This window comes from Heliangelus exortis, chromosome 5 (assembly GCF_036169615.1).
Source record: "Heliangelus exortis chromosome 5, bHelExo1.hap1, whole genome shotgun sequence".
Classification (NCBI taxonomy): Eukaryota; Metazoa; Chordata; class Aves; order Apodiformes; family Trochilidae; genus Heliangelus; species Heliangelus exortis.
This window is the reverse complement of record NC_092426.1, coordinates 31,427,057-31,453,551: the sequence shown is the minus strand read 5'-3', so window position 1 is coordinate 31,453,551 and position 26,495 is coordinate 31,427,057. Positions and strand designations below refer to the sequence as shown.

At 34.4% G+C, this 26,495-nt stretch overlaps 1 protein-coding gene across 1 annotated transcript in view; it reads right to left on the bottom strand.

Moving 5' to 3' along the window:
- The window catches only part of RYR3 (ryanodine receptor 3), a 209,492-nt gene that overhangs the window by 55,975 nt on the left and 127,022 nt on the right, over positions 1-26,495 (bottom strand). The window contains exons 44-63 of the mRNA XM_071744346.1: positions 24,110-24,290; positions 23,541-23,652; positions 22,263-22,383; positions 21,414-21,583; positions 20,398-20,618; positions 19,037-19,127; positions 17,617-17,757; positions 15,331-15,494; positions 14,278-14,356; positions 13,040-13,129; positions 10,927-11,076; positions 9,254-9,316; positions 8,736-8,811; positions 8,446-8,569; positions 4,950-5,065; positions 4,572-4,639; positions 3,674-3,795; positions 2,019-2,068; positions 1,255-1,315; positions 46-284 (exon numbers count right to left, since the gene is read on the bottom strand). Coding sequence (XP_071600447.1) covers positions 46-284; positions 1,255-1,315; positions 2,019-2,068; positions 3,674-3,795; positions 4,572-4,639; positions 4,950-5,065; positions 8,446-8,569; positions 8,736-8,811; positions 9,254-9,316; positions 10,927-11,076; positions 13,040-13,129; positions 14,278-14,356; positions 15,331-15,494; positions 17,617-17,757; positions 19,037-19,127; positions 20,398-20,618; positions 21,414-21,583; positions 22,263-22,383; positions 23,541-23,652; positions 24,110-24,290 — 2,439 coding nt within the window. The remainder of the gene's footprint in view (positions 1-45; positions 285-1,254; positions 1,316-2,018; positions 2,069-3,673; positions 3,796-4,571; positions 4,640-4,949; positions 5,066-8,445; positions 8,570-8,735; positions 8,812-9,253; positions 9,317-10,926; positions 11,077-13,039; positions 13,130-14,277; positions 14,357-15,330; positions 15,495-17,616; positions 17,758-19,036; positions 19,128-20,397; positions 20,619-21,413; positions 21,584-22,262; positions 22,384-23,540; positions 23,653-24,109; positions 24,291-26,495) is intronic.

The following is a 26,495-nucleotide window of genomic DNA, read 5'->3' as shown; positions in this document are numbered from 1 at the left end:
TTATAATAACACAATAAACCTCAAAACAACAAAAAAAAGACTTACAAAGTAAATCAATTCCAAACTGATGCTGTGAAATATGTTCAAAAATTGATGTCAAGATTGGTAACAGTGCTACTGTAGTATAATTGATATTCTGTGAAACACCCTTCATTTGTGTTCGTGAATGGGTAAATTTTCCAAGTTTAAGATTTTCTGAAGTTTTTTCCAGGTCTTCAGCCGCATTTTCAAAAAAGCCACGCAATCCAGCTTTAACAAGCTCAGATCCTGATTTCATAACAGTTCTGAAAAATAGTAAGGGAAATATACAAAGCTTCTTTGTATATTTGTTGATTTTTAGAAGTTATACATATGAATGGATATATGTTTTCTACACTTATCAGTCTTTGAAGATGCACACATGTATCAATGTACTTTTCATTAGGAACTGAAAATGACAGTCACAGCTCGCAGCAGTTAGTTCACAACTAACATTTGTATTTCATAAAAAATCATAGCTAAAAAGAGCTTGCTTCCCCCAGTTTTTTTGCCTTCTAAGTAATCATCATAGGTGGTGAGAAAGTTGCTTTGTACATTATCTTCAGGAAAAATAAGTCTTAATTCCTAAATTTTTACTGAAGCCACAGTAACTCAGTATCCAAGTCAGGATAAATGCTTCTTTCTTCAAAGCACCTGATATCCAGAAAATGCAACTGCAACAACAGCAACACAATCATATTCCTTAATATTTTGGCACTCTTCTCCAGCCTCTTAATGAAGCTTTCCTATATTGCTGTTCATGGGTTCATTGTCAGGCAGCTGCACAACATAACCAGGCCAGAAAATACTAAAGTTAGAAAACTACCCTGGCCTGTCTTTTAATCTACATAAGTATTTTAATGGTAAACTGGAAAAGTCAGCAAATGGAATTATGCCCACTTATCAATATATTCTGTATACTTCTAATGCCATTTTTTCCAATATGCACTAAATTGTCTCAGTAGGTATTAACTGAATTGCAATTCCAAAGTTCATGTGATTTACATTCTCCAAAACAGTCCACAAATGTGTTTGGAAAGGATGACACAAGTTTTCCATGTTTCAACAGGCGTTAAATAGAGAAATATAAATTAAACCCTTTACTTAAGATCTGAACTAATGATGCTGTTAATATCATTAATGACAACAAAAGAAAAATACAGAAATAATCCAACTTGTCATGAAAAGCTGTGATTCCTACACACTTTGTAGTTGGCACAGAGGTTGCAAACTTACCTTGTGTCAAGAGACTGAGCTAAGATGTGCAAGCAGTTCACCATTGTAGCAGAATCACTACCTGGTTAGAAAGAGATACGGTGAGAGCACAAAACCATAGAAAGTTGTAGTATAATTGTAGGATAATCTAATAATAAAAAATGTCCCTGTAGATGCACAGGTTAAAAAAGGCATGAGATTAGTCTCCCACCTTAGATCAATGGAGGGAGATCTGGCCTGGTTCTAAAACTAACTTTCAATTTCTGAAGTCCATTTCCAGTTAAGAAATAAAAAAGAATAAAGTGTCTACTTATGGCTCATTTGACCCTGCAACATTCTGAACTTTGTATCTTGTAGTATCTACATTTCTTTCATAGTTTTCTTATCAATACCTTTGAGAAAGATAGGTTATTTTTCTCCTATATCCCGCATGTCTATTGAGAAATTCACCCTACTGGGTCCAACAACTGGATGAGTGAAACCAAAAATAATTGGTGTAAGATGAGTTCTGTAAAGCTAGAAGTAACTGCAAAGGCTTGAGATTTCATTTAAAGGATTATGAAAACCCTAGAAGTTGCTGTATTTTCCTGCTCTGACACTTTACATATTCTATTAACTCTTAGCTTCAGAGCCATATTTAATGCACTCACTAATTGTACTGGAATATTATGCATCATTTTATAGAATTTTGCCTATAGCTTGTGAAATGCTTCATGTAAGATAGAAGCAATGTTTATACATTCTTTACTTTTTAAACTTCATCAAGATCTTTCTTAGCAACTTACCAAAAAGTGAGATCCTATGTCTAACAAGAGCAGCTAATTTGCAGAACAGGCTAAAACAGAAAAAGAACAGAAAGAGCAACACAATGCAAGACAAAGATTAAAGATTTGTTTAGAAAATGAGGTAAAGAGAAGTAGGAATATGAAAAAGAAAGCACAGCATAGTTCCTGGAAAGAGTATTTTGAATCATACATGATGATAACAGTCAGTAAAATAACTACATTAAGGACAATAACTTTTTGAAGCTTTTGAATTATTTAAGTTTCTGAGCTTCTGAATTATCTAACTTCCTAAGCTACACTACTTCAAAGATGACACAAAATGTGAAAGTTTTGATTACAGTATTTTCCAACAATTGCATATTATATGGGTGAGTCATTTTTTATGGATATTATTTCTGATTAAGATAATCTTTTTAAAAGAACAAGAAAAGATGAGTAACATTTTAATGTTTTACTTGGCACTCTTTAGGAAACAAATGCTACAAATCTTCATACTATTTAAAACAATTTGTGAGGATATCCTTTGCAAATAAATAAATCAATCTGTATTTAGCCACTGAGGATGATAAGATTAACCCTGCAATACATACAGAACAGAAGAGCTTCTGGCACCTATGTCAGAAATTTACACCTCTAACCTGTTTGTCAAAATAATAAGATAATTAAGAGCAAGGAAAAAGCCACCAAATCAAAAGATTAATGAGGTTACTTTAACTTCTGAAAACATCTGAGCTATACTTTAGGAACAGAATGAGGATATTAGAAAATGAAGCAGATATACCTTAGGAGCTAACACGGTCTCTTACTAACAACAGATTGTCTTTGTTATTCTTGCAACAGTAAGGAAAGACTCTACTTCCTATGAGATGAGAATAATTGATAGTCACCTTTCTTAATGCCAAATAGACAAATAATTTTCAGATATATCTGAATTTTTAGTAGCAGATATGGAGGGTAGAAATCAAACTTCATTCATATGCCTTTGTAAAGGTGTTTTGTACAACCCTGCTAAGCATCTTTCTAGCTTCATTAAGCTGACTTGACTGACTTTTAGGGTAGTAGTAGGAGTATTCAAAGAAACAGCGCGAAATTCAAATGAAATTTTTGTCCTACTGAGTTTGAACTTACTTCCCCAGCTACTGGAGGACTATCTTGTGTATTTGTACATATTGTACCTGAAAGCTAAGAAGAGCAGAATCTTAGGGATTTACCACTCACTCACTCCTACAGGCAACTGCTAAATAAGGACTATCAACCACCTAGAAGATGGAAACGAAGGGGCAGTAGCTATTTAGAAAAATCTAAAACTAATTTGGAAGATAAACTGAAAAATGTAATATGGGAAGTTCACAGATTAATTTGCTCACAGATTAATTTATTAATGTTTATGTTATCATCCACAATTATATATAATATATATACTCAATTTTTTAATTGTATCTTAAGGAACACTCAAATGAGGAATTCCGTTCAGCTACTGCTGTTCTGATACAGAATAAACTTTCATGATACAGAATGCTGTTCTGATACAGAATAAACAGTTCACTTTTCATGAGGAAACTGAACTCTTTAATTATCTTTCTCTGTAACTTGAGAGGCGACCTTTACTTATCCATAGACAACCCTCCTGTTTATATTCTTAATTTTCTGCTTACCTTGCTACCATTTCTTTTTCCTTATTTGATGCATAGCCACTGCTACTAAGTGTTTTTGTTGGAGAAGACAGGAAGTAGAGGCAGTGATTTGAAAAGTACTGATCCACTAACGGTAAAAGAACCTAAGAAATACAGAAACAAAATGTATTTTTCACAGACCACAATAGTTTATGTAACAAAAATGCTTTAATTGGCCAAGGGTCATTCAAAGAATTTTAGAAGCTGTATTTTCTTGTGTCAGACAAAAAAAAAATCATATAAATTTAAACCTTAAGTCTTATAATGAGTCAAAAAGGTCTATCTTATATTGCAGACTTATTCTTCTCACATTCACCATTGACAAATATCACTGAACTAAAAGGACCCTTCATCTCCACTGTTCACATAAGGCAGAGGGATGATTTTTGGTTGTTTTTTTTTTAAGGCCCTAAATTAAATCTTAAATGTTCCTTACTTCAAATCTAATTATTACCAACTTTTTTGTTATTATGTATACAAAGGTGTATGACATTACCATGAACAGTAATAGTTCTTCCAGTTAATTAAATGATACTAAGCACTTCATCAGTGTAAAGAGGCAAGAATTTTCAGAAATAGTTACATATTCAGTGACAGAATTCAGTTTCATGTAGTAAATGAGCTGCCTTGTGATTTCTACATTTTCTCATGTAGAAACAGGGATGCTGAAATACTTTTAAATACTTGAATCCTGCCAATATATTGAAATATTTTGAAGATATTTTGAAATACTATTTAACATCATTTAAGAGATTACTTACCATGAAAAAAATAGGAAAGATATATTTCTATTACCTGAAAAGCAGCCTAACATTACAAATTTCCATGTTCTGCATAATGGAATGTATATGTACCTTCTCTGAAATGATAAATCACTCACTTTGGCAAAGAATTTGATTTCTTGTTCATGTGGTGATTTTTCAGTTTTTCCACTGGTTACAATTGCTTCTGCAGGGATACAATCAAGGCAGACATGACAAAGAAGTTGTCTAATAATAAATAAATAACTATATATATAGATAAAAATAAAAAATAACACAAAATCTTTGATATGGCCTTGCAAACTTAGTTTTGTTGAAATACAAACAGAACAGCAGAAACAGTTTAGCTAGTTATAGGTGTCCAAGAGTTGAATCTGCAAATTAAAAGGCGCAATTTAAGTTTCTCATATTAATAAAAATAACATTTTCTACACATTTAAATGTATCAATCCCAATCAATAATTTAAATGATTTTCAAAATAAAATCTGCATCTTACCCAAATGTGCAATGAACTCTTGAGCAGAATCAACATACTTCAAAATTTTCTTCAGAAACTTAAAGGCAAACCTCTTTTCCATAGATGAAGCATCCAACTCCATTTCATTCAGTCCCCTGTTTTAGAAGGCATTGAGATAAACAGCACTGATGATGACAGTAGTACAGAAAATGACAGTACTCTGAAGCATGCCAGTCATTACTATTTTTAATAATGGTACATTTTCATAAGAAGGAGAAAATGACCTTTCATACCATCTTTTAGTTATCAACAACTTAGAAAGAAATGTTAAAAGTGGTTCCTGTTTCTCTAAGAGGTACAAATAGCTTTGCATTCAAATATCAAAAAAAATTATATAGATAGGGCAAGAATTTCAGAAAGCTACTGTACAAAAGAAGCCATGGCACATTTAAATCAAACAAAATAATGCATTGGCCACTCAATCTACCACTGGCAGATTAAATTGCCTAATGTTTAGGAAGTCAGCAATTACAGCTTTAGAAAATCAGTACTTAGTACTACATTTCATAATTCACTATAAAACTTCATCTTTGTCATTAAATTTTATGAAAGACTGAAGTCAAAATGACTTAAGTTACAAAATGAAAACCTAAATGCAAATAACAATCAATCTACTATGCTACTTGAACTATTTGAAAAATTTCAACAGTATACTTCTAAAGAGGCATCTATTATTTCTCCTTTGAGATAAATTCATGACCTAAATGAGGACTGGTGCACCCATGAATCCTACAGAATTATACAAAAATTTCAGTATACCAAAGAAATCAAGCCTCTCTTCTGTCTGTCCTAGCATGACATGCATGCCACCCCCCATAGTATATTGGTGATCACTTGCTTAATTATTGTCAATGATTTCTTTATCACTGGTGAATTAAAACTGGACAACATACTCATCATCCCAAAAGGGAAAGGGGAAAAAATAACCTGCATTGACCTGCAGACTACACTTAGTGATAGAGCCTAGTATGCAGTCAGCCTTCATCATCAGGACACACTCCTGATTCACGTTCAGATCACAGAATTCAAAGTGCTTTTCTGCATAGATATTTTAAGGCTCAATCTTCCTATTCCTAGGGTTATTCTAACACAAGTACAGGACTTTGAATTTACCTTTGCTCAAACTCATGAGTTTTGTCAGCCCATTGCTCTAGTCCATCAAAGTTCCTCTGAAAGGCAGACAAACTCTCCAAAAATTGCTAAGGGTTGATTCCACAAAATTGCTAAGGATGCAGTCATCATTCAGAACATGAACAGGGATTTTTTTCTTTTCTGTTTTGAAGTCACATAACTACAGATTTGAAACTTCTTCAGAGTCTTTATTCCAGCATTAAGAGGACTAAACTATACTTGAGATTTTCAGTTGATAGATGGTTGCCTACACCCAGGACATACAACAGGTTTGCAAGTGAGGAAGTAACTGAGTAACATTAAGGGAAAACTCTGGTTACACATAATGGCTGCTTCATTTGTGTCTGTACAGATTTTGCAGATAGCAGTCAGTAGGAAGACTCTCCCTTTATCAATTAGAGAAAATGATCTGGCTAAAGGAGATGCAGACACTACAGAGGGGTTGAACAGTGTGTCAGAAGTAGAGAAGTGAGGAACTGGCACCTTGTGGCACTGAGGGAAAGACAGAATGGAACAGGAAAGCAGGAAAGTTGCTAGATTTTCAGATCACTGCTGTGGTATAAAGGAAATGATAATTTGTCCTCGGGTTCCTTAGCACTGGTGTGAAAGTAAATTGGGGACAATAAATGGAAGATTAGATTAAGAGCTGAAACATGTATATGAGGTGGATCCAAGCAAAAAAGAAGGTTAATGCAGCAGAAATGTTAACAAAAACATCTAATCTTAAGAATATGTTCTTGACAATGTCAGAGCATGTGTAAGAGGAGAGGAATGGTTAAAGTCTGAGAGGAAAGAACCAGGGAACTAAGCAAACTCATCTTAGACATAAGCATAAAACTACTTTAAACTTACAGTTTAAACCTTACAGTTTCATTTAGAAAGAAATAATATAAAAATTCTATCTAAAGAGTCCTAGCTTATATATTTTATGACCTCCTATTAATTGATATATCAAGTGCCATTAAATTATTTGGAATATATTCACAGCTATTCACAGTTAACAGGTATCTTCTGCCTCACTTTCACAGACAATAATGCAACTATATTTTTCTGCATTTTCAGTGAGATCACTGTAAGTGTTCTCTTTCTGTATCAATAGTAAGTCATGGTTGCTAAGAGATTACATTTCCTTTCCTAAATATTGAAAGACATTGGTAGTTCTGTTAAATAACAAAGGCAACCTCAAAAGAACATGTAGAGGTTTAGAGATGTTTAACAAAATACCATGTGATTTCTAATATATGCTCATGTAAGGCACGATAGTTTCATCTGAATGTCATAAACATGCAAAAGTGCTTCAAAACTGTTCTCAAGAAAGAAAGAGAAGTAAAAAACCAAACCAGAAGCAGATGGTATATATAAGTACATACACTGTGCCGCCTATATGTTTCCAATTATAAAGAATTTCATGGTTTAATGATTAGTCCAATGTTTTTAAAAATGACATTCTGGAAATATGATAATTGCATTCAGTGCTTAAAAGATTTTATGTATACTTAAAATATGCATATATTCATCTGAAGAAAACATTGATACGAGGGTAATCTTGATTCACCCTGACACAATTACTGCCAACTCTTTGTCCATACTGTAGAGTTTAAACAGGCTTTTTCAAGTTGACTTGTTCCATTAGTTAACACTGAAAACACTGTCTTCCTAACCCAAGTGGATGCTGCTGCAAAGAGATATTAAAACTAATATCTGAGTTATTCCATTGCTGTTGCAAAGAAACTACATTTGCATTCACTTGAAGGAGCTAGATCTGCTGTTCTTATTCAGTGGCTCTAACGTGACTATGGAGGATTTAAAAATATTTAGCAGCACACAAACATTTTGGTTTCAGACTGAGAGCCTACATATGTGGGTTACACAGAAATGAATATTCAGAGCTGTCTTCTAAAATCCTAAGAAATGTTATTAACTGTTGGAGCTAAGTTATTTTTTGTAGATCCTAATCATCAATTTGACTAACTTTCTGTGTATGCTTTCATTAGAGACAGAGACCTGAAAAGCAGAAAAAAATGAAAATAAGCAAGACCTGACTCTATGCACATACAAAAAAAATTTCCTCATCAGTGAAGTCTAATTTACAAAAATACTGAATACCAGCAAAACTGTAGTTTCTTATGTGCTCAGGTGTTTGTAAGTAAAAAAGTTACTTATCTACATGATTTCAGAAGAGCATCTCTGTGACCATAGAAAGGACCCTGATTTACAGAAGAAATGCCAAATATGTTATGCTGATAATTAACAGAATGCAGTGAGATAGGGATGATCGTAATGGTTTGTGCACAGATTGTAAGTAAGTATCTAAAAAAAAAACAAAACAAAACATGCAACTTACCGAGATATAATAATACCATTGACTTGAAGAAATTTAAACAGCTCTTGTGCCTTGTCCCGGTCCCGTAATTTTTCCTTGGCTGTCAGTGTGTCATAAGGTACCAATAATGGATGACTACCTCCACCTTTAGTAAGTTGAAAAAACTGTAAGTTTTTGTACTCTGAGGTTTATTTTGCTTCAAGTGCAAAAAAGAACTATTCAGTTTTGATTGCCTTACACTCTCTTCCCCTGATCGTTTCTTCTTCCTCATTTTCCTTGTCTTTTTTGTGACTTGTGGGATTCTGACTTACCTTTGCTTTCCAATTCCATTTTCTTCTTTTTAGCCCATATATTATGGTAGTTTTCTGCCATTACTTCAACCATTCCCTACATTACCATCAGAAAAAAAAAAAAAAAAAAAAAGATGGAACATTAAAAGATAACAACTAAAAATTCCATAATTCTAAATAGTTTTACAGTCTTGAGTAAATTCTACACTTTTGTGGCAGAGAAACATAACAGTGAAGTGCCATTTTCACATCTTGCTGTTATTTGAAGTCAGTACAGGCACAGGACACACAGATATCACATCCTGTTTACAGCCCCTTTCATAGCTTCATAACTATTTCTAAGAACTCAGGGAGCACCAGTGGGATAAACAGTAGAAATCTCTTCTTTAAATCTGTGAATAGTACACCAGGCACTTTTATACAACAGATATCACAGCCATAGTCACTCTCATAAAACATGAAAAAATTCAACTCATTAATAATAATTAAAAAGAAATTTATTCCTTCCAGCATACCATATGCAAAAGACAAATACAAACCTGAAGCTCCCTAGAAAGCACCACATTAGAGAGATCAAGTGGTGCTGGACTATATCCATTTCCCTGCAGGAAAAAAAGAAAATTTTTTTCAGATAGATGAATCAAATACTCAGCTACAACATCTCTGTTGTTGACCTGATTGAAGTTACACCATTCATATATTTAAACTTTATTGTAGAAACTGTCTTCACTCTTTGTTTTGCAATGATCTGATGACAGACAGGATGATTAACAGAATACATCTGAGGTGGAATAAAGGAGGTTGCCACAGATAGTTACATCTCTCTATTTGCAACAGATGGCAATCTGATAAGAACTGTGCTTTTCAGTCTAAGAGAGGAGATCAGCTATAAGGCATAAAAGATGTGCCTTCAGAACATGATAGAATGGGTTGGCAACAGCCTGAATGAATCATATACAAAAGACAATACATCACAACAAAAAATTGAAATAGGTTATTGTCTCGTGGAATTAACAGTTGAAAAAAATGAGAAGTGTGATATATTTATGAAGTCTTTACATGTTTAAAGAGTGAAAGCTCAAGTGTAACAAACCTAGTAGGCACATATTAAATGTGAACAATCACGTATATATCAGTGATTCCAATCATAGAATTTTTTGGATTGGAAGGGACATTTAAGATCATCTAGTTCCAACCCCCATGCCATGGGCAGGGATACCTCCCACTAGATGAGGTTGCTATATCATATACTGAAGTTAAACATACGCCGAAATCCTCTACTTAATCATGTTTTCATCTTGGGCAGGAAGGCCCAACTGCAGAACAGGATTATCTGGCTGTAAGGAGAGGTATGAGAGACAGAAGGCCTCCCTGTAAGGGAGTGAAACAGTATGGTCCTGTAACCGAGTGCTCAGGGGCCACTTTTGTTATGCAAAACTGATGCTGAATGGACCCAGCACAAGCTTAAGGTGCCTGAAGCTGATGCTCACCTGCTGCAAGTACAACAAGAAATCAGCTTCACGACACCTATCCACAATCTTTGCAGAACTATTTATGGTGGTAGGACTCTGCCCTATGCAGTGCTCATAAAATATCACAATATTTAAGGGCAAATATGTCTTTAATTCACCTCAAGGAGTATAAGAAAAAATTCCCCAACACCTACCACAGCTGTAAACAGCTGTCCCTACTCTGAAACACTGATGTATTGAACAGCAGTCTTAAGAGGCTATTACAAAAACTATAAATGAAAAAAAAGATGCCACATCAAAATGCTAGGTACTATAGAATTATCTGCAGATAGATTTAACAAAAAATATTAAATGCAAAATCTTGTCGTTCATCATTATAGGCTCTTCTGTTTCACCAAAGAAAGAAAATTAATTTATTTATTATAAGATAAAAAGCCTTAAACACTAGCCATGTATCCATTGAATTACTATATGAAAACTCACTTCAGATCTTCTGAGAAAATAAATAGATATGGTCTGTGAGAGCCTTACTGTCTTAAAAGCTGTTGTCTTTTTGCCATCTCTTCCTTAGTGTTACTGCTCAGTTTTTACTATATTACCATGAATTCCAGTCTCAGAATTCTAACATTAGAAGTTTATTTTCCTTTAAAAGAATACAAAATTAACATAATCTTGTATAATTTCTCAGTGAATTAACAAACAAGCTTTTTGGTTTCCAAATTTAAGCAATTCCACCTTACTTGGCCAGACTGGGATACGTTGCGGAGCTTTTCGTTTTCCCGCTGATGCACCATTGCTTCTCCTCCTTCCTTAGTCCTCTCCAGGCTCCATCCCATGGCCAGCATGGTTTTCAGTGATTCTCTGGCAGGCCAACGATAGATTTCTTTTTCCTTTAAAGAAAATAAGGGAAAAATTCTCTCCATTTAGCAAGTAGCAAAAGCTCAGTAAGAGATTCTGTCTAACCTTATAAATTCTCTTATGCCATAACAACAAACAAAACCTGCATATTGTATCTGAAGACACAATAAAGTTCTTTTTACATGAAAAAGCTTTAAAATACTTATTCTTGGTTTTGTTCTTAGAGGCATTTATTGCTGGGGTATATGTTACAAAGTACCAGCACTCAAGTGAGCTCTGGCACAGTGATGTAGTTTGCATCTGGAAATTTATTCATTGATTCCTCCAGCCCAAAATAATGAAAAACTGATGGAACTACAAGTGCTATGAAATTAGTTAGGTGAGTATGTACATTTGAATGCATCAGTATGAGGCCTTTTTTTTTAGTCTTCCTACATTTACATTGACAGATACAAAAAACTACTGGTCTATAGACCTCTCTATATACTCACAGCCACCAATAAAAAAAAAAATAGGGAACAACCTATATTTCAACACTTCTTTGAATAGTAAAAGTGCTATAGAAAACCTGAATATTTGTGAAAAAGACAATGCCGTGTATGTCATGTTAAGACTTCTCAAATCCACCTAATAAAAGTATTTCAGCTCTTGCCATAAACAAGACTGTTTATAACAGCTACATAACATGACAGCTTTTAAGGAAAAAAATAAATTTTAGATTTAAAAATTTTAATCCGAGATAATTCAGAATATTTCTCCTTGAACTGCTTTAATAACAACTCAACCAACAATTCTCCAGCTTCTTTCCTAAGATTTCAAAGCCATTTAAAAACCTTGGGAAATTAAATCTTTTGAAACCATACTAATTATTTTCATCTCTATTTTCTGAACATGAAAAGCAAGTTCAAGAAGTGTCTTAGTTTGTGCCAGGATAGAACCATTTTTCTTTCTGGTAGTTTTACTGTTAGGTTAAATCTCTTTTAATAGTTGCACTCTGCTGGGGACCTGAGGGATCACAAGGGTCAAACTCTGTTTATCTGTGACTGATGTCCTGAGAGGACTTAATCCATTTGTCTGCCTTTGATCCTAGTCCACGTGTTCCTGAATCCATGCACTCCTGCATCAATCTCTCTTCTGCTGCTGATTCCAGAAACTTTACCAGGGCTGCCCTGCAGCCTTGGTGGTGATGTGAGCATTATTGAGGAGAGTAAAATATTGGGTTAATATATCTGCAAGATACTTGTGTGTGTGTTTATTTATTTAATTATTTATCTATTAAATAATTGTTACTGTTTCAATAAAGCTGTGTAGTTTAGTTTCCAACCCAGAAGTCTCTCTCCCCTATTCCCTCTCCTTTGCCCTTCCAGGAAGGGAGACAGGTTAATAGAGAGCATCTGTCAGTTGTTGCAGAACCTGTTGCCAGCCCAGCACTAAACCATGGAGAAGAGGGACAAAAGTATTTGACTTATTTTAATCACCTACTGGATCACTGCAGAAATATGCAAGAAAATTCAAGTTCAGTTCACTGTTCTAACAACTAGAAGACATTTATGCCTCATCAAGAAATTAAAACAAAAAATGCATTCAAAATAGTTTAAATGTTTATCCCTATTTTCAACTGAAGCATCTCTAATGCTTTATTTAAATTTTTCCTACAGTCTTTCTTGGAGACGAAATTGTCTTCAGATATGTTAAATTACACTTTACCTAAAATCCAAGAATTGCTGCCAGTCATTCCTCATCCATGAAGGTCTGAAAATTCTGTGCTATCAGTACTATGAATACAAATTGGCCAATAAAGACTGCCTAACCAAGCAAATTATACAAGACTGTAAGATTAAATGAAAGCCAGTTTAGCATACAGACCTTGCTAGAATTCTTACAGTTAAGAGTAGTTTGTTTCTCTTCCTTTTGTAGGATATATTTGAAATGAATTTTTAAAGTCACACAGACCAATCTACTTTGTATTAATGCTGCTGAAATTTCCTCTCTTACCTTTTCATTTAAAGTTTTGAAAGGTCTTATTAATGGGTGAGTCTTTGTATTTTCATCCAGTGAAACTCCGTATTTCCATCCACTATTAGTCTGAAAAAATATATATACTGAAATAAGAACAACATAGAATGGCAAACTGGCCAGTTTAGTTTGTTATAGTGGATTTCTTATCTACTTCAATAGATACACAGTGCCAAAGAAATTTGTAGATCCACTAAAATACAACGTGGCCCAGCCAGACAAGATGCCATCTATGAATAGTAGGCTCATGCACCCAGTTCTGAGCCTAAAATACATTGGCCCCTTTCAGACTCCTGCATTATTAGGAGGTTAAGCTAAAAAGTGGTTAGGGTAAAAAAAGCATCTCTTCTCTGGGAGGCAACACAGGGAAAAAATTGCAATGTTACTAGGTCAAACACTAAAAAAAGTAACTTTAAGGAATCCGTTACCTTAAAAAGTGGTAACTGAAATTTATTTTTTGCACATCTCTTATTTTATTCTGCATACCTGGATCTACCCAGCATCAGATTGTTATTTTGGTATAACTGTTCCATTAAATTGCTATTAATTTATTAAGAATTATCACAACATAGTCATAAGAAACTTCAACAACTCCATCAAACTTCATTTTCCTCAAATTTAACTATAAGCCTATTTAAGATTATTAAAATTTACTTGTAAAATGTATCACTAAAAAGGGCTTTATTAAATATTTCACTGTAATTTCAAAAGGATCAAAAATCACTTAGAATACACTGTCTTCTCTTATAGCTTTTCTGAAGTAGTGAAACAGAATCAGTACAGTGACAAAGCACTTGAAAAATAGTAGAAGAAATCAGTGCGTTTAGCTTTTTAAAGCTAAAAAGAAAGAAAAGCTATAACTATATTTTCTGAACTAGAAAGACACTCTCCTAAATCACAGAGCTGCTGAAATAAAATTCTCTCTCTGACTGTCAGTCAAAAAAACATAAATACCAGGCAGAATGAAGCTAAATTCTATATAATCCTACTGTTTAAAAGACAAACAAAACCAAACTCAACTAACTAACAAACCAAAATAACCCAAAACCCGAGAAAACAAAGTACTTTTTCTTCTGCCTGAAATCTTTGTCCTAAGAAAATTCTGGCCACTTTGAAAAAGTGATACATTTGAATGCATTTTCTTTAGCACAAGTTTTCTTCCACTAGTCCTTTACCAGTCATTTTCTGACAGTTGCCAGTCTTAAAATAATTCCTACCTTATCAAAGGCCCATTTATCATGGGAATGCTCAGCATACTTGCTGACAATATACTCCAACTTTTCAGGAAGTACAAGGCTGTTAATGAAGGGAAATATGGTCATTCAGTCATAAAGTACTACAGTCTGATTTCTGAAAAAGGTTCATTATAATATAGCATTAATCCAATTGCTTCACTTCCAGATGAAGATATTTGCCTTTGCAATTCCATTTACTTTAGAAGAAATGCCAACCAAAGTAGAGCTATAATGGCACTTACAGAGAATCTTCAAATATGTAACAATTGCACTTATTAGTAACTGAAATTACCAGAAAACAAACAAACAAATACCCTTCACCATAATCTACAAGCATTTTCCTTGGTAATTCCTAATGTAGGATAATATTAGTAAGGGTATTTCAAATTGCATAATGATTGGAGAGGTAAGACTTTAACAGCAAGTTAAATATAAAAGCACTGAAAATCTGTATTTTAAAAGCACAAGATTACTAAGAATGCCACTTTTTTTTTTTAAATCATCACACATGATCTGCTTATTTTGCTTCATCAGCTTGCTACAGACCAAATCTCAAAACTAAATTAATATTTTTAAAAAAATGGGTAATAGGCCACTTAAATCACTTGCCAGATTTTAATAATCTTACATTATTTGCCAGATTTTAATAATCTTACATTATTTGTCATAGGCACACTCTAAAAAAGTGACAGCATCTAATATATTAAAGGTGTATATATCCCAAACATTTGAACTATTCAGTAACAGGTACATAATTAGCATAGAATTTCATATCATATTCTGCAGGTATCACATAGAAATATTTAAGATCTGTACAGTGCTGAGAACAATATGTTTTATGTCTGGTAAACAGGATATGTTACAGTGAAGTATTTGGCAGGAGAAAGCAAAAATCCCTACACTGCCTCTGAAAGGTACTAATACCATTAAAAAGTCAAGCACTAGACAGTTCCTCCTACAGAGGAGAAAAACATGTTGCTAAGGAATAGCATAAAAATATTTAAGGAAAGGAAATCACTGATTCATACGACTCACTTTGTTGTGCTGACAGGTTTAGGATCAAAATTTCCTTCTGGATCCAGTGAAGTCTGCTTTTCCAAAGTTGACTTAATTCGTATATCTAAATAATCAGGGGGCAAGGCACCTGCTATAGCACTTAGACAAGGTAAAGCCATTCGAAAGAGCTCTGGATCATACTTCTGCAGGAGAGATAGGAACTGGTTGGAAAATCCAATAGAAAAACATGCAAAATGTTAGTGAAACCAAGCAGCCATATGTGCAAATATTAGAAGATGCAAGCAATCAGAAAAGCGCATTTAAAAATTAGGCATAGAGCAAAATTATTGCTGCATGATATCTCTTTTTCTCGGTATCAATTTCATGCATTTTTAAGACTACTCTAGAAATATGCTGACACTTGAAAAGTGTATACAGTACAACTGTGTCTCCCAAGCTTTCTTTGGGCCATTAAAGACTACACAGGAAGGGGTCAAGTGCTGTTTGCCTAGTTAGAGAAGTACAATCATCTATAAAATACTGTCTTGGTTCTAAATTGGCATATTCTTATCTGTGGAAGCAATTGGCATTTCTGCCACCTTTCCCCTAATCTATTTCAGTCTGAATCATGCTGATTAAATGAAATTGTGATTTACAATTGTTTTACAATTGGTTTTTAGTCAATCCTATCACACCAATTTATATAAAACAATCTAGGGGAAGCAGCAGCAGATGGCTGCAGGCCAGAGCTCTCCTTCCAGCTTTCAATAAACATTTGCAAATGTTTATAAAAAAAAAAAAATCACTTCTCTTTCGTATTCCCCATCTGTAAAATGGGCATAACAATATAGCTTTAAAAGGTTTTAAGATCTACTGATGAAAATTACAGTGCAAGAGTTTGATGCTATTATCATTATATATTAAAAGTTTACCCAGATAGCATGGGTTTCTTTTTGATTTTACAATACAGGCATCAATCAAGCATTTATATGAAAAAAAAATTTACACTGAAAAAAATGCTTCTCTTGATTCATTGTTAAAAATGGAAAGACTATATGCTGCTATAAAGCTGAATGACCACTTTGTGTCAAGAGAATGCTGAAGAAGACTCTCGAGGTCCATCAAAAATAGGTGCTGATAAAATTACATAGTGATATCACAACAAACAGAATGCCTACAATTTTGAGGCTTTAGCTTTCTCTAATTTTTATTGCAACATTCTTTAGTGTGAATGACACAAACAAAAGAAGTGAGATACGGGGTTATATTGCTTCCAATAAACAATTGGAAGGCATGAATATACCAAATCTCCAAATCTCTAAATATCTCCATACAAAACAGAATAATGGAGATTCCTGTAGCTCAGCAGATTTATACAACTCTCCTTTCATTGCACTAACAGCCATTTACAGGAAAATGAAAATGCTATTAGAGAAGGCCACCAGCATTGGCAGAAAAACATCACATTCATTTATCAGAAAAAAAACTAAGATGCATTAAATGAAAATACTTAATTGTTAGGCCCTTCTGGCACTTTGCATTTTTAACTGCAGAAAATGTCAATAAAACTAATTTTAAAAAGTTTTAAAAACATTCTAGAATAATGCAGTGACCATGTTAATTTCCAAATTACTCAGAGTGCCTGGAGGAGCAATCATCTACACCATTTGATTAGAACTCAATCATAAATTCAGTAAGATGCAATGAAAACAATTGTTGTTGTCCCATAATACAATTAAGTACAATAAGGCATTCCTCCTATGAGAAATGTAACTTTTGCTTACTCAGAGAAAAAAAAGCTAGTGAGAAAACCCCAAGACCACACTCAGGAACAGGAAAATGGAAAAATGTTTATTTCTAAGAATGTTGCCTCATATTTCTTAAGCTGGACAATGGCCAGAAATCAAACAAAATACAAGTGTCAGTTTGAAAACAGGCAATATAAATTTACTGTGCTACCAATTTGAGAAGCATGTAAGTACATTTCTTAAACTTAATTTTATGTCAGTAAGAAGTTCAGTAGAGCTCAGGATATGAGGGGAGACAACACTGACTTGTTATTGCAGCAAGCAATCTGCCTCATTATTAGTGTAACGTTATACAAGTATAGATAAAAAAAATATTCACATTTCATTAGTTTGGAGAGAGTCTTTCAAGATTCACCATTCAATTTTTCGTTAGAAAGTTACTTCATTAAAAGTATATATTGTCATATCTCCCATATTAGGTGAAAAAAAAAAAAAAAAGTTAAAATTGCACTTGGCACATCAAATTATCAATGTTATGCCTTTATGGCCATACTGTAATGTGAATTACAGCCATTACCTTATGAGACAAGGAATCAAATATTCCCCAGAAAAGCTTTTCTGTTAAATGTAATTCTTCTTCTGCTGCAATTCCATAGCTTCCCATTCCTGAAGGCAGACAATAATATTTCCAGCACTGCTCATAGTGATTTGTCAGAAGCTAGATTTTCAGGAAAACAGAAATGCACATAAAACATTGGTATTTCACAAAATAACATACTGCTTAGTGAGGTCTGAATTGTCAGTATCTGAATATTATTACATGAATATTATTATTTATTTCTCTTTTTTCACTTCTAGTTGCTCATAAAATTAGTCTTTCTCCCATCTTTTTCTTCTGGGAGAGCAGTAGAGCCCATGCTATGGAAGTATAAAGCCTGTACTATCCCAAACTGCTGCTGTGGGATTCTCACTGATGACAGTGAGTAGCAAAAATAGAAAATTCCAGCAATGTAGTCATTTGAGTACAGATTAGCTCATAATATAAAACTAGAGACAGTGAAATGGGTGTAAAACCAGGCATCTGTAACAGACCAGGTAAAGAGCTGATGTTTATGATTGTTGGTGCACTTTCCACATAATTGCAAATTTCTACAGATTTCTTCTTTAGAACAAGAAATTCCTATGCCACAGGAAGTCCTAAAGTTTATTTTACCATCAGAATATGTACATTTTAATTTTTTCCTGCAATTTTATTTTGGAAGGCAAACTAATAATACTGAAAAAACCAAATCAATCACTCCCTCTTCAGCACACTTTTGGTCCAAACTTAATGATGCTCCAAAGTGCATCTGAGTCTGGAAACTCTGCTTCACAGTATGACAGAATTTCAATTCTGAAATTAAAAACCTGCACACCTAAGATCAGACCTAAGACCTGCAGACCCTCTTATCCCAACAGGAACAACTTATCCTGACAGTAAAATTATAAGTAAAGGTTACTTATCATCTCACAATTGTAATTCTCCATTTACGGACCAAGAAGATGGATAAGACCTCAGTTAAAGATTGCTCAAAAATAAAAGGTGAATTCTGTTCCCTGTACCTTATTCTCTGTAGATTTCACTCAAAATTTATTCCTGGACTATACATCATACCAAGAGTTACTGCTGCTCATATAGCAGAGGAAGAAATATCAAGATAGTGCTAATATTTAATTTTATACTGTAAAATACTCTTTTGAGGAAGCAGTAAACCAATCTACAGTTCACTGAACAAAACTACATAATCAGCTCACTATACTGTTTGCCTTAGGCAAGATTTCACAAAACCTTTAGTAATTTGTTCAGTTTGAAAGGCTTAATAAAACAACATTATTTTCATTTCGTAAGTTATTCTGCAATGCTTCACACAGCCCTGTTCTGTTTTTAAAAATGTGATGATGGATTATTGTGAAGTAAGTTTTATGCCAAATGCATATACAGAAACTAAAGCATTTACCTTAAGAGGCATTTTACAGTACTCATTGAGTAGGGGCACATCAAAAACCAGCCTTCTCAGCAGCTGTTGTAGCATGGATGGACGTAAGTGGCTGTAATTTAAAAAATAGGAGTTCTTAGAACAATTCAAGCAGTCAAGAGAAGATGAAATAAAAATTGAAATCAGTTTGCATATTGGAACTCAAATCACTTATTTAAAGTATTTTGAAAACCAGTGGTAGGTGCTTAAGGAATGTTACTTTGTCTCATTTACTTATAGCAGGATATAGCATGGAAAGATGTGCTGCTCCTGGACTCAAGTGAATAGACAACATTTATGAATGTGGCAAGTGACAGCAGAGGGAAGGGTACTGGGTTTTTTTTTCAGAATACACAAAGGGGACAATTAAACAAAACAAAACAAACAAACAAAAAAAGTTACCCTCACAGAACAGTTTGCAATATGAGACTAAAAAGCAACAAAACTCTCCTCATCTTAACTGATCCGGGATACACATTATGATTATTTTATAAGAAAAAAATTACAGCTGGAAGAGGGAATATATTACCCAGAATTTCTTTTCTAGCTATTTAATTTAAATTATAAACAGACTAAAAATCAATAAGAAAATGCTCCTTTACTATCTCCCCCCCAAGTCATCACTTTTTCAAGCTGAAGATTCCTGGTCTACTACGCTGTTCCAAAGGAACAAAATTATTTCTTACAGTTATCCCTCTTGTTAGGCTTTTCCAAATCTTTTCCATTTCCACCATATTGTCTTTTTGGCAGGGGACTGTCAGTACTGTGCACAAACTGAAAATTCACACTGCAAATAATTTCACAGACCACTGCACAGAAAAGCTGCTCTACAGTCTGTGACAAAAGTCAAGAATTTTGATTTATTTGGTAAATGTACATTTCAATTCTTGATATAACTTTCATGCTCAGTTTAGTTTTAGTATCAGTTACAATACTTGGAAAGTATTTCTTCTTCTTTTTTATTTAAAAGTACAGCTAATGTTCTTCAAACCACAATCAGAAATACAAACACATTGATCCCTTAAATCCCCAGCACACACTGTCAGAGACTTGTCAGGACATTTTTGGTAATGATTGGGGTTTTTGCTTTTCACAAATAACCAGAAATTACCTTGAATCATCGTAAAGCTCATATCAACATGACAGCTTGTCTAATACATAACAGAAAAATCAAATCTATTTTCTCTGAGGGAAAAAAAAATCCTATTATACTCTCTGGTCATTTATTTCATGCAAAAATGAAATAATCTGAGTTCTACGTTATACACAGAGAAATAAATTCTTAAAATACTGTAAAAGATACTATAGAAAGAAAACAGTTTGTTCATAGGTATCATACATACTGGCAAATGGCAAGCAGGCATTCTTCAATAGTGTCTCTTTGTGCTTTTGTCAGGGAACGTCCCTTGGACAACCTATACATTGTGTGGAGCATGGAGTCAACAAGAGAGGCATGGTGCTCTGTTCCAGCAAAGAGGGGAGCACATCTTTTGAGTAATGGAAATACAGCTGAGCAAATATATCTATTAAGTGCAAGAGCTGCCTCTGTGGTACTTAAAGAAACCTGTATGTAGTAAATGTAAAAGTAGTAAATGATTGTTAGTATCATGTGGAATAAAGCTTCATAAAGTCTATAAAACATAACAATGAAATATTCTAAGTCCCCTTAGTGGCTGGATGCTAACTAGATATTCCTAGTATAAACAAGCAGAAAAAAGCTATTTTGTTTTGAACTTCAGAAAATTCAAGCCATCTACCTATCTCCTATCCCTCGCTCAGTTGCCTTCTGAACCAACAGGAGTGAAAATATGCAGCATTCTTCTTTAAACAAATAGGAAAAATGCATTAAGGAGCACTTTTCATGTCACTTAATTTCTTCATATCTACACAAATATAAATTTCCAGTGTAATTTCTGGAAGCACATGTGAAAGAGAAGTAATCATTAGGCCTATTACAATATGTCCAATAGACTTAGTGTATAATTAATGTAAACCAGTATTACAAGTTTTTAACTTACAGTATACCTGTATGCTGTAAAAGTGTACATGACACATGAACAGTGGCTGCTTCATCAGGTGGTACTGAGTGTAGATGACCAGACTTAAGCATTGTAAATTAATAGCAACTGAATTATTACTGTTTGTGTTTATAGCAAGCCTATACTACTTTAAAAATAAAACAAAAACCAAAAAAATAAAAACCAAAACCACCCAACCAACAAACAACACAACCAAGCAACCAAACAAAAAAGCCCAAAATTATCCTAACCAAGCTATTTTAACTTAAAATTGTTTTTCTTACACTTACAGAGCCACTATATGCATCCACTGCACTTAAGCTCCATAATGAAATACTTACTGTATCCAAAGAAGCACAGGCTCTTAAATCTGGTAAAAATCCAACCTCCAGTAGGTGGAGGAGGAAGCTTTGGTCCTTAATACCATAGACACGGTCCAAGAAGAGTACCATGGGTGCTTTATGATCAGGACAGAAACTTGCAGACATGTCTGGCTCATTTACTGTGCCATCTGCACAAATATATAATGTAATTTTTAACAGTATATAACTGGTAAAACAAGAAACACCAAAAAAATGAGGCACTATAATCACATTTAATTTGTTAAATCACTGGTTCAATGAAACATATTCCTCAGGTTTCTTATATGCTGACAAAGAATACTAAATTATTGTTTCAAAACACTATTTTTAACAATATGTTAATCTTTTACTGTTAAAAGTAAGCTTAAGATTGAATGGTATTCTAGTTATTTCATTCCTGTTATGAAGAATGTTTATATGGTACAATAGAAGATAAACATCACTGCAAATAGGAAAAATAATAGTAACTGAATTCAAACAAAGCTAAGAATTTTCATTTTTCTCTCACATAACCTAGACTAGAAAGAAAGTAGAATCCAAGGGGGGGACAACAATAACACTGAAGTTAACTATGTATCAGATAAAGCATTGCTGACTGTAAAGGGGATTAGACAATTCTTGTAAAACAGAAAGGACAGTTGGAGGGGGAAGACACATTGCCCAGGGAAGCTGTGGCTGCCCCTCCCTGCCAGGGGGATAATTAAAATCTTAAGAAAAGTTCTTTGCTTGTACTCAGCTCTAAAAAACTGCTGGGTTTTACATCTGAAGGCTTATGTGTCAAAAGTTTATACAATTATGAACTGGGCTAATTAAAATTATTCAAATTACCTTTGTTAACAGTTGACAGCTTCAGAGGTATACTTATAATCCCAACCAAATCTTCAGTTGGCACTAGAGATCGCAGGATTGACCTGATCCTAATAGCTTCCCCTTTTCCACTTTGAATAAGCTGTTAAAAAAAGTTTATCAATTAAGAAATACACTACTGAGAAATATAATAATTTTTTAAAAGCTTGAAAAAAACACACCGAATTTCAATTTATCCCAGCACTCTAATGTAGCTGCCAGTTTTCAGCTGATCCTAATTTTGAATCTGTCCTGATTTTGATATAATTTCAATAATTTCACAATATTATAGATTCCCAATATCATAAAAACCCTCGCATATAGATAAAATTCCTAAACCAATTAACTAAAGTGATGAAACAAAAATTTCTGAAAGTCTCACATTACTTACAGAACCTACAGTGCCAAGTTTTGAGCTTCTCTGTTTATACTATGAACAGATGCAAACCTGTTTAATGTATCTATGCATTTTTCCATTATTTCTATGCATTAAAAATTTCAAAAGGCATTAAAAGCAGTGGGGTGATCATTTCCTTTCAACTTCTAGTAGAAATCTTCACAATCTGTCTCTGAAAATCTCTTCTAGTCATTTCCTTAACATACAACTGCTGTATCTGGCAACAGCCAGCCACATACAGCTTTGAGTTAACAAACTTAGTAGCTTTGGTAACAGTAAATATGGAGCTACAAGCCAAATTTCTTGCATCTTGTTGAGGTACATATTGCATTTTCAGCTGGATTTATGTTACTAAAGAATTTTAAATACTGAGAAGCAAAAGTCATCCCAACTAAAACCAATTTTTGCACGCTGCCATTACAGGCATTACAGTCAAAACAGTTATTTTACATAATTTTTCACGTATTCATGTGGTGTAGATATGATATTTCATCAGTGCACAAGAAAGCAGTTCTGGTTCACATCCTTATGAAATGAATTTTTATGGATTTCTATAAAACTTTATAGGGTCATTTTCAAAAATTTCATTGCTAGTATAAATGTGCAACTCTAGTAGTTCTTTGCTTCGATACCACAGTCATATAAAAATTCTCAAAATTTTAGACTAATAAAGCAGCATAAGGAATGAAAAAGACATAATTATTTATAAAAAGTTTGCTGGGAACATATCTGTCTAGATACAGAGAGAAATGCAATGAGGTCCACCTTCTGAAGGGAAGAAGCCTTTGGAAATAGACCAGTTTAGTTAGAACACTGTTAACAAATCTTCCACATTCTCTGAGCAAGTGATGAAATGAACTTACATGCATTTCTGGTGCACAGCGTCCAAGTAAATCTATGAGAGCTGAGTAAAAGGACATTATTGCATTGCCCATGTGCACAATTTCCTCCTCCTCTTCTTCCTCATCATCGCCACTAAAAGGTAAACAATACCAGTGAGATTTTGGTAATAGAAGTTTATATCTCCTCTCCAGAACTAGATCCATGATCCAGAGACTGTTAATCAGATATAGTAATTTCCTCTGGCTCCAGCTTACAGGCCTTTTATCCCTAAAGTATGCATCTGAACAGGAATAAATGACTTCACACAAGCCTTCCATTTTCCTCATTCACTTTACCTTAATTCTGTAACATGGTTTTCATTTGCTTTGTCCTTCAGGCTCCTGCTCTTCTGTAACTCCTATTCCACATTCATCGAGTTCATGCTTTATGAATTCCACATGACAACCCCTTGTGAGTATGAATCTCTAAGGCTCTATTTTTCTATAATGCCTTACAAAACAGGGCTGGCTTTTTATCCACATATTGTAAGCACAGTTAAATCAACTATTAATTCATCATTTTTTCCAAACAACTGTTCACATTTACTCACCCTTCTCTTTTATATGCCTGGGAGGGAAGGTCACGAGCAGGATTCTCTGAGATCCTGATAGCTTCCTGCATAGCTGCCAGCAAACCATTCCCTCCTTCTCCCCTAAGGTCTGGCCCAAAGCACTCTGGTCGTCGAATAAGGAGCTTGACAACAACACTTGCATTTTCCTCTACACTTTCACCTGAGGACCAAAAAAACATTATATATATTTTCTCTTGAAAGGTATCATTGAGTCAGAAGACAACTGCATTTTCCTCTAAATTTTAAAAAATATAAAATAAATCCTTATACTTATTTTTGGGGAAAAAAAAAAACATTTCAAGGTTTAAAAGTGACAGTGTAGACTTGCCTTGCAGAAGTTTACTACACTCAGTCTAGAAAGGTTCACTTAACTAGGTTAATTTTCTTTTTATGTCAGAGACTTCTCTGGTATGAGGGCTAATAGTCCCAAGAGGCAAGAAGTCTGCTATTGGGGAGCGTGGGAAGGAAATTTTGATTCCACTGAACTCCCCCATCTTCTCATCCTTTTCCTTCTCCTGAGGGAGAAAATGGAAGGATGATGTGATGACTCATGGATTGAAATGACTGTCAAGAGAAACAAGTTATACATGCAAGCAAAGCAAAAAGATTCCATGCTGCTTCCCAGATAGATATTTAGATAGTTCCTAGAAAGCAAGGCCTCAGCACGTGTAATGGCTGTTTGGGAAGACAAATGCCATAATCATCAACATTGCTGTCATCTTCCTCCTTTGCCTGAGCTTTTACTGCTGAGCACAAGGTAATGGTACAGCAAACCCTTTGGTCAGCCTGGGTCAGCATTCAGCTGTGTGCCCTCTCAATCTCTTACCCTCTCTGAACCTACTCACTGTGGACAGGGAAAGACCACAACAGAAAAAACATGAGAAAGCCTTCAAGGCTGCACAAACACTGCTGTGCAGTGAAATGAGCAACACAGCACTATAGGAATTGCTATGAAGAAAGTTAACTCTGTCCCAGCCAGATCTAGTATGTGGTGCAAGAGCTGCTTGATTTTTAATGGGCCAACTGAAACAAGTAATGTTTCTTTTCATTACGTCCTTAGTACTTCATCACTGGAAAACTCATTTAAAAAATTTAATCTTCTCAATATGACAAAAGGATAACAAAATGTATTTTAGGTTAAACATATTGGTGTAAAAACTCTTGTTCCTTTCTACAGCATGTTTAAATATTTGCTGAATCTTCTGCTTGCTGTTTAAAGCCTGAAATTGAATACTTCATCTTTTCTATATGCAAAAAGCACATTAAAGTCAGTTTTAAAGAATCACAGAATCATAGAATGACAGGTTGGAAGGGACCTGAAGTATCATCAGGTCCAACCCTTCTAATATTATTTATATGAGATGTCTCAGCACCCTGTCCAGCTGAGATTTAAAACTTCCCAAGGTGAGGGACTCCACCATTTCCCCTGAGAGACCATTCCAATGTCTGACTATACTCATAGTGAAAAATCTTTGGTTTGTATTCAAACGGAATCCCTCCAGAAGCAACTTGTGCCCACTGCCCATTGCCTTCTCCACGTGACTCCTTGTAAATGGGGAGTCTCCATCTTCTGTGTAGCTGCCCTTTGAGTACTGGAGCATTGTAATAAGATCTCCCCTGAGCCTTCTCTTCTCAAGGCTGGACAGATTGAGTTCATGGCTTGCCTGAAACAACTCCATTTATAACAGATGCGTGTGGGAAAATATATGTATATTTGAAAAGGTAAAAGAGTGGGTTTATCTGCTGTAGAAATTCAGTACAGGGAAAGGAGGTTGTGATCTAGATTTTTGCTGAATAAAAGTCATTGGGAAACTGAACCTTCATATAAATGAATTCTTTGTATGTAACTAATTGCTTTATGGACTGCAGTTAGTGTCACATGGAAACACGACAGGAATAATAATTAGGTCAAAAGCTTAGTTTATGGTTAAATGGAACTGTTTAGAAATTCATGGAGGCTGCCTTATAGGAATATTATTAGTATGTAGGAAGATATGAAATTAATGGAACATGAAGGAAGAAAACAAATTACAAGAAAAGAAACAGTTCACAGCCACTGAACTGTCAGTAGCCTGGAACTTCAGTGTCGTTATTTTACATGCAGGTGACAATACTAAACCAGTACAGAAACACAAGTAGCAAGCTTATATTAAACTGAATGTTGTAGCTTTAGGAATCACCAAGTAGGATCAGAAACTGTGGTGTAGCTGAGAGCAGCAGTGGTGCTCCCAGGAAGGCAGAGTCAATGGAAGGCAATGGTGAGGTAAGTGGGACTGACTGGCTCAGGAAGGAGCAGCTAAACACTTTAAATACATCAGTCTTGTATTTTCCCAAATAAAACACCTGTATGATCTTGGTACCCAGG